The sequence below is a fragment of the Rattus norvegicus genome, chromosome 20 (assembly GCF_036323735.1).
Source record: "Rattus norvegicus strain BN/NHsdMcwi chromosome 20, GRCr8, whole genome shotgun sequence".
Taxonomy (NCBI): domain Eukaryota; kingdom Metazoa; phylum Chordata; class Mammalia; order Rodentia; family Muridae; genus Rattus; species Rattus norvegicus.
Genome location: NC_086038.1, coordinates 46,282,501 through 46,299,687, shown reverse-complemented (window position 1 = coordinate 46,299,687; position 17,187 = coordinate 46,282,501). Strand labels below are relative to the sequence as shown.

At 47.3% G+C, this 17,187-nt stretch overlaps 1 protein-coding gene across 5 annotated transcripts in view; it reads left to right on the top strand.

Moving 5' to 3' along the window:
• The window catches only part of Fig4 (FIG4 phosphoinositide 5-phosphatase), a 123,462-nt gene that overhangs the window by 6,999 nt on the left and 99,276 nt on the right, over nt 1–17,187 (top strand). For 2 of the 5 annotated variants that reach the window (NM_001047096.1, XM_039098767.2), the window contains exons 2-3: nt 14,474–14,572; nt 15,826–15,949. The exons of 1 other annotated variant lie outside the window; for it this stretch is intronic. In NM_001047096.1, the coding sequence (NP_001040561.1) occupies nt 14,474–14,572; nt 15,826–15,949 (223 nt within the window). Of the gene's footprint in view, nt 1–14,473; nt 14,573–14,607; nt 15,586–15,825; nt 15,950–17,187 lie in introns of those variants that run through there. 2 more of the 5 variants (XM_006256540.4, XM_039098766.2) reach the window with 1 other exon arrangement.

Genomic DNA, 17,187 nt, shown 5'->3' with positions numbered 1-17,187 from the left:
TTGTGCCAGCTGGAAAACCAGGTGTTGATCCTTAGCATCTGCATTAGAAGCTGAATGATGGGGAGCAGCTATAATCCTAGCTGTGCAGACATGAGGAGTGCACACCTGTAATCCCAGCTGTGCAGACAGGAGGAGTGCACACCTGTACCCCAGCTGTGCAGACAGGAGGAGTGCATACCTGCAACCCCAGCTGTGCAGACAGGAGGAGTGCACACCTGTAATCCCAGCTGTGCAGACAGGAGGAGTGCATACCTGCAACCCCAGCTGTGCAGACAGGAGGAGTGCACACCTGTAATCCCAGCTGTGCAGACAGGAGGAGTGCACACCTGTACCCCAGCTGTGCAGACAGGAGGAGTGCACACCTGCAACCCCAGCTGTGCAGACAGGAGGAGTGCACACCTGTAATCCCAGCTGTGCAGACAGGAGGAGTGCATACCTGCAACCCCAGCTGTGCAGACAGGAGGAGTGCACACCTGTAATCCCAGCTGTGCAGACAGGAGGAGTGCACACCTGTACCCCAGCTGTGCAGACAGGAGGAGTGCACACCTGCAACCCCAGCTGTGCAGACAGGAGGAGTGCACACCTGTAATCCCAGCTGTGCAGACAGGAGGAGTGCACACCTGTAATCCCAGCTGTGCAGACAGGAGGAGTGCACACCTGTAATCCAGCTGTGCAGACAGACAGGAGAATACTGAGGTTTGTTGGCCAGCCAGCCTAGCCAGTCCTGAGCTCAAGGTTAGAGAGACTGTGTGGAGAGTCATTGAAGAAAATGCCCTGTGTTGACCTTTGGCCTCCATATACTTGTACACATATGCACATATTCCAGGACACACACACACACACACACACACACACACACACACACACACACACACACACACACTTCCTGCTAGGATTTAGATTTCACTAAATCTGTGGACTGATTTGGGGAGAATTAAAATGTCACTTAGAAAGGGGGTCACTTCTCTCTTCGCCTCTTGGTCTCTTGCTTGCTTGCCTCAGCACTTCGAAGCTAGATTCGAAGTCACTAGAGAAGACACAACTTTCTCTTCTTTCTTAGGGGAAAAGTCCTCAATCTTCAGTTGTCAATAATGTGCACTGGGTTTCCCGTAGATGCCTTTTATTGGACCAAGGTTCTTTTTCTATTTCTGGTTTGCAGAGAACTGTTTTTTCTTTTTAGATTGATTTATTTGTTTTGTATGAGTACACTGTAGCTGTCCTTAGACACACCAGAAGAGGGTAATCTTTACAGATGGTTGTGAGCCACCATGTGGTTGCCAGGAATTGAACTCAGGACCTCTGGAAGAGCAGTCAGTGCTCTTAACCGCTGAGACATCTCTCCAGCCCCAGCTGAGAACTTAAAAAACAAACAAACAAACAAAAAAAAAACAAAAACAAAAACTGAGGGGCTGGAGAGGTGGCCTAGTGGTTAGGGACCCGGCTGGCCTTCCAGAGGACCTGAGTTTGGTTCCCAGCACCCATGTGGCTGTTCACCACGTCTGCAACTGCAGTCCCCAAGGGCCTTCCTTTGGCTTCTGAGGGTCCTTACTGTACAAACACGATGGACAGACACACATGCAGGCAAACCCTCTCCCCCTGGACACACAAAATATCTTTTAAATTAAAAATGTATGAATAACATGTTGCCATTTCTCCTCTTTACATTCCATTGCCTTAATGTTTTTACTGTAGTCAGTTCATCATCTTATTTTAAATGTTCAACTTTGAATTACAGAAATACAGCTTAGCCTATTATACTGTTTTCACACAGTGGATTCCATGTGCTAGTTAACACTTAAAGACTTTACGTTTAGTTGTTGTTTAATGATATTCCTCAACACCCCCGTTTTAGAACTTTTATATTTACTTCTGTGTGCACATCTGGCAGAGTGCACTGAGTTAGCGGTCACCTCTGGAAGTTAGTTCTCTCCAGCTGTCACATCAGGGGTTCTCTGAGGCTGCCGCCCTTCCACACAGGGCGACCTCAACAGAAAATTATGTCCATTGCTACTTATGACTGTGATTTTGCTTCTGTTATGAACTGTAGTGTAAATATGCTCTCTGGTGGTCTTAGGTGACCCCTGGGAGAGGGTCGTCATCCCCAGACTGAGAACCAGGAGTGCCCACCCACTCAGCTGTCTCTAGCCTCTTGTCTGGCTTTTATGTCTGGGCTCAGGTAGCTTTAGATGCTCCTTCTCCTTCCCGGAGTGCTTATGTATGACTGACTTTCTTTTTCAGTGTCCTTCCTAGTCCACTAGTGAAGCCTGCGTTGGAGTTGCTTTGTGGGTGAGATAAGAGGGCTGTATAGGTTGGTTTTTAATTGATCTTGAGTTTTGATAATTTGTGTTTTTCAAGAAGTTTGCCCATTTCATCTCAGTTTCGAATTTATTGACATCGAGTTACTAATAGTATGTTTTCCCATCCGTATCTTTGGTTTTATGAAAAAAATTTGCCTTTTTGCTCCCGACTAGAGTGTTTTGTATTTTTTTTTTTCCTCTCCGTGTGTGATGGTTAGTTTGATCAGCTTTCTACAACCCAGAATTCCCTGGGAGAAGAGGATCGGCTTGGTCTTGGTTATGTTAATTGAGGTGGGAAGCCCCACCCTCTGTGGGTGGCACCAGTGAGTGGGCGTGGTCCTGGGTTACGTAAGCGTAAAGCAGGTGAGCAGAGAAATGTGCTTTGATTTATTCCTCTGTTTCTAGCTGTTGACACAGTGTAATGGGCCAGCCTGGTGCTCCTGCTGCCATGGTGATGAACTGTAATCCCTCCTGAGCTAAAATTAACCCCTTCTCTCCTGAATTGTCAGGGACTTTTACTCACCGCAAGGGGAAACAAAACTAAGACATTCTTTAGTGACTGCCTGCCATTGAGACATTTATTTGTATGTGTGCATTGCATGCCTAAAGAGAAGAATCCTTTCTGGATAAGCTGTCGTTCATCTGGAACCTATCTCATCATAACAGTTTTCTCAGCTCCATAATCATCAATGATTTCAGTTGGCCACTGTGACCTTGCTTCAGTTAGAAATCAATCAGACAGTGTCTTGGGAGCATGGCTTAGCAAAGACTCTTGCCTCCTGTCTCAGCAATGTTGACAGTCATCAGAAAACAAAACAAACCCAGTGAGGAAGTGTTTCTTACAGTTTCAGAGACACACAGGTCCAAGATCAAGGCACAGGCAGGTTCAGTGTTTGTGAGGGACAGGCTATACCTGCACCATTGAGGAGATGATAAGTCCCTCCTGCCATTTGCTATGGGGTGCCACTCCTGTCCAGATCAAGTCACATCCAGAAGGCCTCGCCTCTTAGCATTGCTGTGTTGGAGTGAGATCTCAGGATACTTAGACCACAGCAACAAGTTCTTTTCCCCTAGCTTCATAAGGTGGATCATGACTTATTTATATTTTTTCTTTCCTGGTTTAAAACTGCAAATATAAGTTAAAAATAACCAAAAACCTAATGACAGATGGAGGGGCTGTTAGTAGCCAGAATAATAGTGTAAGACATCCTTACATTCTGAACATTATATAAGTAGTCTGAAGAATAAGACCATTTGAAAATGACACGGTAGGGGTCAGGGAGACAGCTCAGTGGTTAAGACCCCTTGCCACTCCTGTAGTGGCCCCGAGTTCAGTTTCCCAGCACCCACACTGGGTGGCTCACAGCTACCTGTGACTGCAGCTCTACAGGGTCCAATGCTCTCTTCTGGTCTCTCTGGGAGCCCCTACATGTATATGCCTAATTCACCTCCACACATATAAAAATAAATTATTAAAAAGCTAAGTAATAAGTAGATAATCCATGAATATGATTGGCTATTCAGTTCTTTAATTAAAGCATTAAAGTGGACGTAGACTCCCATTTTTACATTAATGTCTTAGTTGGCAAGTGTTTGAAAGACGTGAGCATACTTGTTTTGGTTGGTGTGAACGTGCGTTTTGGAATTAGAGTAATATAGTTGGCAAGATGGCTGCCTCTCATACCCAGCCTTTATCTGGAGAGGTAACTGGGTGTGTTTGCTCCTACTCGGAAGATCAGTTTGTCACTGTTCCCTGCGCAGAGGTAAATCTTGAGACATCTTTGTCACGGTTCCCTGTGCAGAGGTAAATCTTGAGAGAGGAAGGGAAGGGGTGGTGTATGGCACACAGAAGATTCCAGTCTTTGAAGTTTGAGCTCCCTAGCAGATGTCCCTGCTCCCCTGGCGCCCAGCACCCCCAGTCTGCCTCTTGCTTTGGAGATTGGTTCTAGTCAATGAGAGCGTGAGTTGCTCTAGGGGATTTAGCAGCTCGAAGTTGTCCTGGGTGAGACTGCACTGTGCCTTCCAGTTTATGGGTGCTTAATGGGTGCTGCTCTGAGGTGAGTGCACCCCTAAAAGGATTTGGGGTGCCCTTTATCCCCACACATGTACTTGAGTAAAATAAGAAACCACTCCACAAGGAATGCCTCTTGACCTTTATCACGTGACTGTGGAGCAAGCGAGGAGAGTCAGTGTGGGATGCTTGGCTGAGGGACAGGAGCAGGGGGCCATGGATGTCGTCCGGGAGAGAGAAGCATGGTTACAGCATGTCAGAGATGTGGTTGGGGCGATGGGATTTCACACGCACTTCTGGAGGAAAGAGAAGCTTCCCCATCAGTCAGGCTGGGTACCGCCTGTCAGGGTGGCATGCTTGTGAGACTTGCTGTCCTGCTCTTGGGCTGCATTAACTCCCTGCTCAGTTTGCTAAATTAGATACGGAGACCGAGAGACTGCTGGAAGCAACTTGAAGACGCTCTTTGACAACAGTGTATTTAGTATGGAAGTTCTGCTGAAGTGGAACGTTAACTGAAGCCGCCATACAACCTGAAATCTCTTCCTTCCCTCACATGAGGAGGGAATGATGAATTAGCCTGTCACCCTAAAAGTAGAGAGTGTTAGTCGATTCTGTGCTTCCTTTTCAATGGGTTGCCCATTGTATTCCTTTCCGGTTTCTGATGTCGGTATTTTAGAAACACATCCATCTTTTCACCTCACCACCACTGTCAAAGTTACCAACACGTTTAAGCTCTTCTTTTTTTTTTAAAATAAGTCTTTTTTTAAAAAATATTTATTTATTTATTTTATGTATACAAGCACAGTGTAGCTAGCTGTCTTCAGACACACCAGAAGGGGGCATCAGATCTCATTACAGATGGTTGTGAGCCACCATGTGGTTGCTGGGAATTGAACTCAGGACTCTGGAAGAGCAGTCGGAGCTCTTAACCACTGAGCCATCATCTCTCTAGCCCGTTTTAAGTTCTTCTTGAAGATGATGATTTTCAGAAAAGACTCCCCTCACTTCACTACGGCTAGTGCTGTTTCCAGTATCCAGTTGTCTGCCTCACCCCGCCCCTCAACGAGCTCGGTGCGCTGCAGACAGCAGAGCTGGAGGGGTGGCTGCCCCAGCCCCCTTTGCCTGGTCCTGTGCATTTCACGCGCCTCATTCATAAGAAGTACACTCAGGCTTACATGTCTGATGGGGGGAGATGGTGTGAGCCACTTACTGTGCTTTATAAGACAGTGTGTGTGTGTTTGTGATTGTGTGTGTGTGTGTGTGTGTGTGTGTGTGTGTAAGAGAAGGTGAGATCGAGAGAGAAGAAAAAGAGAGAGGGAGTGGTGCCTGTGGAGGCCAGAAGAGGGTGTCAGGCCCCGAGCGCTGGACTTAGAGGTGGTTGTGTGGGATCTGAACTCCGTCCTCTGGAAGAGCATCACGTGCTCCTCGCTGAGGATTGGTACAGCCCCAGGTGCTGCTCCTTTCAATTCCGAGGTGCTTCTGGGCATCTTATCTTTTCCCTCCCACCATTGGAACTGTGGCCCATCACTGCCAAAGTCTGCACTTAAGATGATCTTTCCTCCCTCCCAAGTCCTGTGCGTTACTATGACTTTATAGTCTGCGTAGCCCCAGATTTTGCCTGGGTATGTCAAGCTCCTTCCAGCACATTTACGTCCTAGGTATTGTATAGATTTCATCTTGATGCATGGCTCTGATCGCACTGCTGTTCCCCAGTCTTGTGCACAGCCGACCCTGGGTTCCTCCTTCAAGGACACGGTGTTTTTTCTCCTTGATAATGTCCCTGTTTTCCTGGATCACACCAGTTCCCGTTTGTTTGTTTGTTTTTGGTCTATACATGTCTAAAAATGTCTAGGCCTTTTCTAAGATTAATTCTGAAATAGAGGACCACCAGACTATGATACTTTTTATCTCCAAGGCTATATGTGTGGCTTTTACTGTTATGTCGAATTGCTTGAATTTTTTTTTTTTTTTTAAAGAGAAACATCCAGTAACTGAAAGTACATTATGCTGTAAAATTCTGAAACTGGTCAGGTGGGTATGGTTTAGCTTCCCAAGAATGATTCTCTCTAGGTGCCACTGAGCCATCCGTACTACTGTCTTTATCCATGAGCTGTGCAGAGTTCCGGACTCATGGTGGCAGTGGCACCTCTTGCCGCTTTATTTGAACACCTGTGTGCTCTCAGTGTATCGTACCATCTGGTAACGGGCCCAGTGCAGGTCCACAGCCCGTTTCCTTAGACTTGATTGCAAAGATGTAGCCATAAGCAACAGAGTCTGAATTACAAAACAGTGCACCTTGCTGCCACTCTCCACTGAGGCTGATAGTTTAGTCCTGAATTATATACTGAAACGAATGCTGTCTTTTAATTGGATGTTATTGTCCACCTCTCTGTCATAACTGCTGCACCTGAGAATTTCTAATGTTATCTTGTTTTTTATATTTTTATCATCTAACTATTTCATAAATTGTGTTTTGATTGTATCCACACCCTTCCTCCTCCAGCTTTTCCCAGACCCACCCTACCTCTGGCTTCCTTCGACTTTGTTCTGCTTTTTCTAGATAATAACCTATTGAGTCCAGTTTGTGCTGCCTGTGTCCTACCTAGGTGTGGGGACACCCACTGAAGTGTGGTTGACTTACCAGAGCCCATGCCCTTAAGAAGAATGGACTTTCCTTTCTCTAGGAGCCATCCACTGTCCATAGCTTCTCAGGGGTGAGGGCTCATAGTCCCCCCATCCTCATCGCCCCATGTTGACTGGCTTGATTTTGTGCTTGTTTTGTACAAGCAGTCAGAGCTGCTAGGGCTTGAGTACAGAGGTCCTATCATGTCCTGAAGACACAATCTTGTTGTAGTGCTCCCAACTTCTGACTCTTCTAGAACAGACTCTTTCTGCTCCTTCTGCCACCTTGGTCCTTGAACTGCGTGTGCACATGTTGCTCCAGACATCCTAGTCGTGAACTTCTGCATTAGTTGTTGTCTGCTGCGAAATGAAACTTCTCCGGTGCGATTTGAGAGCTGTCCTCATCTGCGGGTAAAGGACAGTTTGATACTGTGTCCATTTAGCAGGAAAACCGTAGGGTCACCTCTGGTGAGGGTGAGCTTTTCAGCAGTGGGCTATGGCCAGCTGTACAGCATCAGCCAGGAGTTCCCTCCTCCAGACCAGACTCCAATCCAGCCAGAGAGCAGCTGGTCACCCCAATCCAGCCAGAGAGCAGCTGGTCACCCCCAATCCAACCAGAGAGCAGCTGGTCACCCCCAATCCAGCCAGAGAACAGCTGGTCACCCCCAATCCAGCCAGAAAGCAGCTGGTCATACCCAATCCAGCCAGAAAGCAGCTGGTCACCCCAAACATTCTTGCTGCTATCGAAGCCTTGGCATATGGGGAGGGGTGGAAATTAGGGGTGATGAGGAAGTGAGGAGAGGGGTAAATAACTCTAAGAATCTTGGAAAAAGCCATATAAAAATCTATTTTATAAGCCATGCATATGAAACATATATGAATTTATGTAGCTATATATAACTATATATGAATCAAGAATATAAATATATGTTGTTGTAAAATTATAATAAATAAAAGGCTGTCTTGTTTCCCGCTCTAGGCCTGGCACTGCAATCTTAAGTCTCAGTCAGCAAAGCGTCTCACCCGCTCTGCTCCACCCCATATCACAATGCCGAAGGCCTCTCTCTGAGCCTGGCAGCCATCTCTCTACCCATCTAGTTCCCAAGGCAGGTTTCCATGCCAGAAACACACGTCCCCATTCTGCGGTGGCCCAGTGTCTCTAGCCGCTGCACACTTTCTTACACTTAAATCACCACATGAAAGAACACACAACACAATAACCTTTGACCCAGATATAATTGCCCACCTAAACATACAAAGCCCTGTACACACCCATCCCTTAAGAACATTAATAACAACCTGTAAAGGTACAGCGTGGAATCTTAACGTCAACCTCCATGTTGTCTCCACCAGGGCTTCTCTCCTCCCTCTCCTCTTTCGTTCCCATCTCCTCCTCTTCCTTCAAACTTTTCTCCTGGCTCTCCTTCCTTCTCATCCAATGACAGGCCTCCTTCTATCTTGTACCTGCCTCACCTGTGACATCATCCCACAAAAATATATGACTTTAATTGTATAATATCTTATATAGAGGATAATGCTCTTCCCATCATCCCTAAGTTGCCGACTAAGCAGAGACAAGTATCCGTTCCCCGGAGCTGTTGGTCAGAGCTGTGCTGCAGACCCCTAAGCAGTGCAGGTCTGTCATTCTGTTCAGTAGAACTTGATTGTCAGAGCCTGCTGCCGGAGACATAACAGAACAGAAAATACCAAGGTGGTACTGAGTGGGAAGCTCCCCCTGCCGGCTAGTTTTCATAGCACGAGAAGGAGGTGCTGTGCGGGCTGCTAGGGGTGGAGTGGGATGGAGTGGGCGGGGCGGGATGGGCGTGGCGGGGCGGGGCCAGCTGCGAACCCCGTAAATGTCAACAATGAGGCAAGGTACCATCTTAGTCTTGATTTTTACTCTGAACCTTGCAGAAACGTGTGCTGACTTTGCATTGTTGTTTTGTCTTTGTTTTTTTATTATTTATTTATTTATTTTTGTTTCTTTTTTGGTGGGGGATGTGAGTGATGTCTTTTTTATCTTCTGAAATACTCTGGGGTCCAAGGAACCCCAATCTTCCATTCCTGCTGGAGGCTCGTTTATGTAAATGGTTTCTCTTCTTGGGTAAGCTTTTCCCTTTGCAGTTATTCTCCTGCCTCCTCCCATGCCCCTGGCTTTTCCTAACACGAGGCATGCTGTGGTTCAGGGATGTTTCTGAGGGTCAGAAGAATTTGCTCTCCCCGCTTTCTCAGAATCCTGCCCATGTGCCAGGCAAGACTCTTCTTTTCTCTACGTGTGAAATTTTATCCAGCAAGTCTACGAGTGTTTTCCTTTGTTCTGTTTTGTCTCATTCTGGTTTTGCTTAGGTTTCCTGGCTTTCTTATTCCTCATGGCTGTATCTTTTTCTAGTGAAATTTATTCACATTGTTGGTGTTCACTAGAGTCTTTCTCTTTTGGGTATAGAAAGCATCTTTTGTAATTCCGGTCTAGTGGCCATGTGTCTCCCTCACTTGTCCTTACACAGAAGGCCTTTCCTTCCACTGTGAAGGAGAACCTCACTGGCTGCGATAATCTTGGTTTATAGATTATTTTTTTCAGGACCCAACATATATCATTTCCACACCCTCCTGACCTTTAGCGTCCTTCTGAGAAGTCTGCTGTTAGTCTCTAATGTTACTTGACATCCCCCTCTTGCTCAGCGTAATGCTTCCTCTTTGTCCTGTACTCTAAACAGCCTAACCTGAGTGTATCTGGCAGTGCACTTCTATGGTCATGTGGGTTTGAAGGTCAGAATGTTTCTTGTACCTGGATATCATGTCTTTCTCAAGATTTGGGAAGTTAAGTCTGTTTTCTGATACAACTCAGGGTCACCAGCCCAGGGGGGACAGTGACCACAGAGGGCTGGGTCCTCCCATATCAATCACCAATGGAGAAAATGATCCATAACTTTGCCCATAGGTCAGTGTGGTGGAGGAATTTTCTAAATTGAGCCTCCTTTTTCCCAAGTGACTCTAGCTTGTGTCAGCCCAACAACAACAACAAAACAAAAACAAAAACAAAAACAAACAAAACAAAACAAAACAAAACTAACCAGGACACCCAAAGTGGTACTAACAGCCGGTAAATCCAGGCAAGGGGTCAGGGTGTTCACCGCATGGTTAGCTTACTGTAGATTTGGAAAAAATGGGAAAAAGCAATGAAAAAGAATTTAATCTTCCACATGAGGAGATCCATATTGAGTGATATCGTTCAGTATGACACAGTGACACAGTGTGAGTTTGCACAGTCACAGAATTGCTGTATTCAACAGGGAGAAAATGGGGTTGAGTGGAAACACCTCTTTCTGGAAAAATTACTTCCACTACCACCACCACCACCACCACCACCACCACCACCACCACCACCACCACCACCACCACCACCACCACCATCATCATCAATCCAAATCAGTACTAGAGTGGATTTTGGCCATCCATCAGAGGGCAGTGCAGTGATTCTCATCCTCCTCATTCAAAGCCTCAGAACAGTGTCCACACGAGGGCGCCATTCTCTGCACAAATCCTTTTAAGAGAGCAGTTCTGAGGGCAGAGGCCAGTGCCCACTCACGGGTCTCAGTCTGTGGACTGTTTCTTTACCTTTCAGCTCTTCCAACTCCCAGAACGTCTGGATGTGAGAGTAAAGAGCTAGCTTCTTACGTGAGCCCCAAAGGATGCTAACACGTTTGCCGATGCCCACCCTGGAGTCAAGATCTTTGTCTCTTTTACTATGACCTGCCTTAGCATAACCTTACTGCAGTTCATATTTAATCCTCAGGGTCTATAACAACAAGGGACTGCATGTGGAGTCTTTACCTCTATGAAAGCTGACATGACTCCTTAGCCGAGGGGCTGGCTGAGCAGATCCATCTTTCTGTGTGTTTGCCCAGGGAAAGCATTAGTGTAGACGACAGAGAAGATTGTCCAGCAGGGAAAGGGGATTCTGAGCTATGTGGGTCATTCTCCTAGCTCCAATGCCTGTGGCGATAGATTGCCCTGGAAGGGAAAACCATGGAGCTTAGTGGAAGGGAGCTTCAAGTTCGTGAGGGGTATAGAATTAGCCCAAGTGGGTAGCCCGCTAGCCATAAAAATGTACATGAGGCCTTTGGAAGTAGCTAGTAAGTGCGTATATAACACAGTGCTTTGGGCTGAGTGGTACCGTGGTTCATCATTGTCTCTTCATACTCTTGTTTAGAAGTCCTTCAAGGAGAAGCACAGTATCTGGACAGCACTGTCTCCCTGGATGACTTACTCTGACCATCTTCAAGGGAGGGAAGTGCCTGTGTTCTGGGCCTTTCAGTGCACCATGTATGGTTGCTACGTCGTCTGTAGTTGTCTCTCCTAGGATAACAATGGATGTAAGATTGGTATATCTTCCCAGGCTGGTCCCATTTTGGAACTACAGTGCAACTTGCTCCCCTTTGGGAGGGCATTCCCCTTCTATTGTTATTATTGATTATTTTGTCCTTTTCCTCAACTATTCTGAGAGCCTGTTCCCTGTGAGGGTCTGCTCCCTGTGAAGGTCTTCTCCCTATAAGGGCCCGTTCTCTGTAAGGGCCCGTTCTCTGTAAGGGCCCGCTCCCTGTGAGGGTCTGCTCACTGTGAGGGCCTGCTGCCTGTGAGGGCCCGTTCTCTGTAAGGGCCTGCTCCTTGTGAGGGTCTGCTCACTGTGAGGGTCTGCTCCCTGTGAGGGCTTGCTCCCTGTGAAGGCCTGTTCTCTGTGAGGGCCTGCTCCCTGTGAGGGCCTGCTCCCTGTGAGGGCCTGTTCCCTGTGAGGGCCTGCTGCCTGTGAGGGCCTGCTCCCTGTGAGGGCCTGCTGCCTGTGAGGGTCTGCTCACTGTGAGGGCCTGTTCTCTGTGAGGGTCTGCTCCCTGTGAGGGTCTGCTCCCTGTGAGGGTCTGCTCCCTGTGAGGGCCTGCTCCCTGTGAGGGCCTGCTCCCTTCGAGGGCCTGCTCCCTGTGAGGGTCTGCTCCCTGTGAGGGTCTGCTCCCTGTGAGGGTCTGCTCCCTGTGAGGGTCTGCTCCCTGTGAGGGTCTGCTCCCTGTGAGGGCCCGTTCTCTGTGGGGACCTGCTATCTGCAAGGGGAACACTCTACCCAGTGTGTCAGGTGCTCTGTGAGCATCTGGCTTCATCTTGATTTTGCTGTAAACACAGCAATCTCTCTCTGGCCTTTTCTTGCTAGGTGCTCTTCTGGGCACTGTTTATCTTCATGACCTCAGGAAGGTAGCTCCCTTTCTGGTAACAAGTATAAATAGCTTGTAAATTTCTTCCTCATTCATTTGGCTGGCTGTTTTATCTGGGTGGTCACCCTACCTCTAGGCAGTGAGTTGAGGCTCATACTGAGATTCCGAGTTTCTCCCCCTCACTGCCTTGAGTCCTGTTTCTGTATGCCCTGACTCTGTTTCCCAGTTGTTATTAGAATCACTTTATTTCCACCTCCTCACAACTGGCAGTGTCAGGAGACCCTGCCTATTCTAGGATTCGAGGGGCTAAGCACGTCAGCTAGCCATCCTCTAACTGGTATGGGCCAGCATAAGGTTGTTCTTCATAACCTGTGGGCAGATCAGACCTTTATAAACAAAGCCACTGTTGCTTAGCAGCAGGATACATTCTGAGAAATGTGTCCTTAGATGAGTTTCACTGCAAACATATTAAAAAACTTACCCACACTAAGACATAGTTGTGTTTCTATTAGACAATGCAATCTTGTGTCCCCATCCAACACGAGGGCATCTTTAACAAGATATTATAATGTTATTCTGTGACACATATACACTTAATAAAAACTTCTTTGAGGTTTATTTATCTTATACATTTAGATAGAAAACATTGTAACAGAATTCTGCATTCTGTTACTTCTTAAAATCGTACTCATTCTTGAAGTCCCGGTGCTGGACTCTTCCTTCACCAGCTGCCCACTTGGGACTTCTCCGCTTTGGCCTCCAATGGCAGATGATCTCCAGTTGACTTCAGTGCAGACAGCTGTATTTAGTATTAACTGATTTTATCTGTACCTCACATAACCAGTGAGATGGTAAGATCCCGGCCATGATGGCAGTGTCTTTTCAGTGTGAAGAGTGTTACTTTTTGAAGGACATGTTTGAAGCAGAATATCTTTGCATTATTTTCGCTAATGAAATTTTACTTATCTTCTTTAAAGTAGTTTAAGAATAATTGAATTAGGGAGATAGATTGGCAGAGTGCATGGGGCTCTCGGTCTGACTCTTAGACCACCAAAAAATAAAGCAATCCACTTAGTTTTGCTTATGAATTTTATGTTTAAATACAGGATTACTATTTTTGGCATTGTTATTATCTATATCACGCCCAGTGATGCATCAGCTAAGCCTGCTGTGTTCAGGGGTGTGATGACTATTGTTTCCAGTAACTTCTTTGAGAAAGGCACTGGGGACTTATGGTCCCACGTTTTGACTCTCTGGCGGTGTCCGGGTGCTGTCTATACACCGGCTGCAGGGTTGTGGGGAGCAAGGTGAAGTCCAGGACGGGGAGACCATATCTAAGGGGCAGCAGTGCGAGGCTGGAAGGGGAGAGTGGGGTGTGGGCTGAGCAGGACCTAGGTCTAGCTCTGAGTGCGGAGGGCGGGGAGAAGAGAAAGCCTTCTTTGGGAGTCTTAATGCTACAGCTTAGGTGAAGGCTTTCCTCATGGCAATCTTTAATGAAGCAGCTCCCTGAAATGATCCTAGCTTGTTCATGTTTCTTTATTGGGGGGTGGATGTGAATGCATATGTTTTATTTGGGATGAAGCAGGGATTATATAATTTTGGGGAAGGGCATGAGAATATCCTGGAAGGGAAGGCCATTGGCTATTGAGATGCCTCATTAGCATGGAGAGGCTGTGTTACATGACTGACTCTCCGTGGTCATCATCTTAGCTGAGGGTCTTGTTTCGTCTTCCAGAGCAGGTGTGGAGGCAGGAGCAGCTCCATTCACGGCATCTCAAACCTCTGAGATTCCCAGGGTTTGAGCATGCTCATCTCCCAAGTCCCATACTTGTCTGGTGGCATGGCCCACGTGTCCTGCAGGGACTGGGCACCCTTGCAGTCCCCTTGTGGGGGCAAGCCCTCAGAGCTGCTCCCTCACAGCCATTTTCCTCCTCGACACAGAAGGCTTTCAGACTTATTTGTCAGACTATAATATTTCATAGCTATAATTGTCTAAACTTCCTAATTATATGTTGAGTTTGCTAAGGCTGGTCAGCACTGCTGCGTCCAGACAAAGCTTAAACATCACGTAAGCCAGTCTCCAACATTGTAATAGAATTAAATTCCTCTGACCTGGGTCCTGGGCTTACTCCAGACATCAGAATGACACTTATCATGAAGCTCTAAGAACATTTCAATTTACAAATTGACCTTTTGAATCGAGCCCTCCAGTCCTCTAGTTGTGCATAACCAACATAGGCTTTAAAAAGCAACCCGACTTTATTAATGCGTCTTCAAAATGTAACATGGTTATAAAACGTCTGTAGGGCAAAATGCCTTTAGAATGACCTTCTCTCTCCTTACAGAGATACTTTCTAGTCGGGAGCAATCATGCGGAAACAAAGTTCCGAGTCCTGAAGATTGATAGAACAGAACCAAAGGATTTGGTGGTGATTGACGATAGGGTGAGTTTCAGGCCTGCCCTCGAGCCCCTCATGCAGGGGCTGCAGTGTGTGTGTGTGCTTGGAGGAGGCGAAATCGCAGCTCTTAGTGGGACAGTGCCTGGGGTTCCTCCTGCTATATTTTTGTCACATTATTTTAATCACACCCCTCACTTTTCTAATTACCTTCTAGCAATTACTGGTGCTGAGAAATTAGGCAGATTATACTTTGCCCTTCAGTTTGATTTGTTTCTGAGAGCACTCATTCCCCTAGGAAGACAAGGAAGATCTTTTCCTAATCCACTGACCTTTTAAGGATTCAGTGTGACTAACATTGCTCTACCAGGGTGTGTATCACTGTGCTCAGTACAGACGTTTGAAGGCTTGCCGTACACTAAGAAACGCTGAACAAGTGCTCTGCAGGTCCTGAGTTGTGTAGACTCAGGAGTGCAAAGGCTTCCTTCATGCAGCACAAGAGCGTGAGGCTGTTAGTCAGAAGTGCCACGTAGGGTAGTGGTGCTGACCGGTTAATCTTTGGCAAACCAAATGAGGGCACTTATTCTTTGTGTTGAATTTCCTAGATAAATATTTCTGAATGCACATAGGTTCCAGTTTTGTGAAACACAGTAGTAGTCATAGTTTGGAATAGTTTTCAGTAAATCTTTGCAGAAGGATGTCCCGTGTTCTAACGATTGTGGATAGATTCACTATTAGGGTTTTTCATGTCCCTGGATCTGCCCGGAAGCTTCTATTAATATAGCGGACTGTTCTTGGCTTTACATGGTACCTGGGCTGATTGGTCAGGGAGACCCTGGAGGAGCTGACAGTTATGGGCCACCTCATACAAATGCACGTCTAGTTGAGGGTTTGCGTCTCAGTTTAAGGGGTTCACAAACTTACTGAAGTGGGCGGGTCCCTTTGATCTCGGAATCTCAGTTCACACTCGAGCTTTGACCTCATTTTCTTTTTTTTTTTTTTTTTTTTGGTTCTTTTTTTTTCGGAGCTGGGGACCGAACCCAGGGCCTTGAGCTTCCTAGGTAAGCGCTCTACCACTGAGCTAAATCCCCAGCCCCCGACCTCATTTTCAAACACAGCAGTGTGAGCCAGGCGCCAGCCTTACGTGTTGTTACAAACCCGCTGCCTTTCGCCAGTGCTGGCTTCGCCATATGTTACACAGTCCACAGAACCATTTGCAGGTCCTGCAGGCAACTTGCAGAGGCAAATAAATAACCCCAGGGGAGCAGCCGTCTCACCGGTGGCCCGTGCTTGTCTCACAGCACGTGTACACGCAACAGGAAGTGCGGGAACTTCTTGGCCGCCTGGATCTGGGAAACAGAACAAAGCTGAGCCAGAAAGGATCCTCCGGGTTGTTTCGAGCCGTCTCCGCGTTTGGTGTCGTAGGTAAGACGCGTGCCTCCCTTGTCTCCTCTCTGTGTTGGTACAGACGGCTTAAAGAGAGCCCATCCGGCTCTGCAGCTATGGCTCTGGCCGCTTCAGTCATCATTATCAGTCTATAGACACTTGAACGACATCCGAGTATGTGTTCCGCACTGTCAGGTTTACATAGACGGAAACGAATAGGGAAAGGCTTGGTGGTATCGAGTCTGGCCTCTGTGGGGTGATAGCTTGACTTACAGATACAGTAAGACTTGGACAGGGCAGGCCGCAGTGTAGCCTGTCACAGACTCTGGATGAGGCCCCACTTGGATGTTTCTGTTGCTGTGTTAGTAGGATGACCACAAGCAACTTGGGGAAGTGGTTTACTTGGCTTATGTTTATAGTTCGTCATCCAGAGAAGGCAGGGCAGGAACTCAGGCAGGAGCTAGAGGCAGGGATGAGGCTGAGGCCATGGAAGACTGCTTGCTGCTTACTGGCTTGCTCCTCATAGCTTGGACAGCCTGCTTTCTTACACCGTCTGGACCACCGGCCCAAGGGTACCACCCGCCGCGAGCTGAGCCCTCCACAATACAGGCCAGTCCTGGAGAAGCATTTTCATGATTAAGATTTCTTCTCGACAGACGACCCTAGCTTGTGTCAAGTTGACACCAGCCAGCACAGTGAGCGTTTTCTTACTCACTGAGAAAGTTTCTTCAGAATCACAGAGGGAAAGATTCTATTCTGACTGTGTGGTGTAAATCATGTGACTCAGAGATGTGGGTTCCATTTATAGCAAGTTCAGTAGATAAGGGATTCCAAGTTGTGCTAGCTTTGCAGGAAACTGGACTTTAGTTCACCTCAAAGACCTGATGCTGATCCCTTCTCCAACCTCTCCGAGGCAGGGTCTCCCTGTCTGGCCTGTGTGCCTGGAACTCACAGAGCTCCTCCGGCCTCTGCGTCCCAAGTGCCTCCAGGTAGCCTGACAGTGATCACTTTGAGCACAGTCTGCTTTAGCCTGTGCCTGCTTTGTACCATTCCATCCCGCTCTGCCCCCGTCCCTTCCCTGCTCTGAGATGCTGTGTGCTCCCCTCCTCGGGACAGGCTGTGAAACCCATCTTTACTGTGCCATGACACGAATTGCTTTCATGGATGTGAGAAAGCGGCCCAAGGAAGGTCTCTTGGTTTGCCGTAGGAGGGCACAGTCCTTCATGGCAGGGAGTCACGGCAGCAGTGACAGGAGGCAGCTGGTCACATCGCATCCA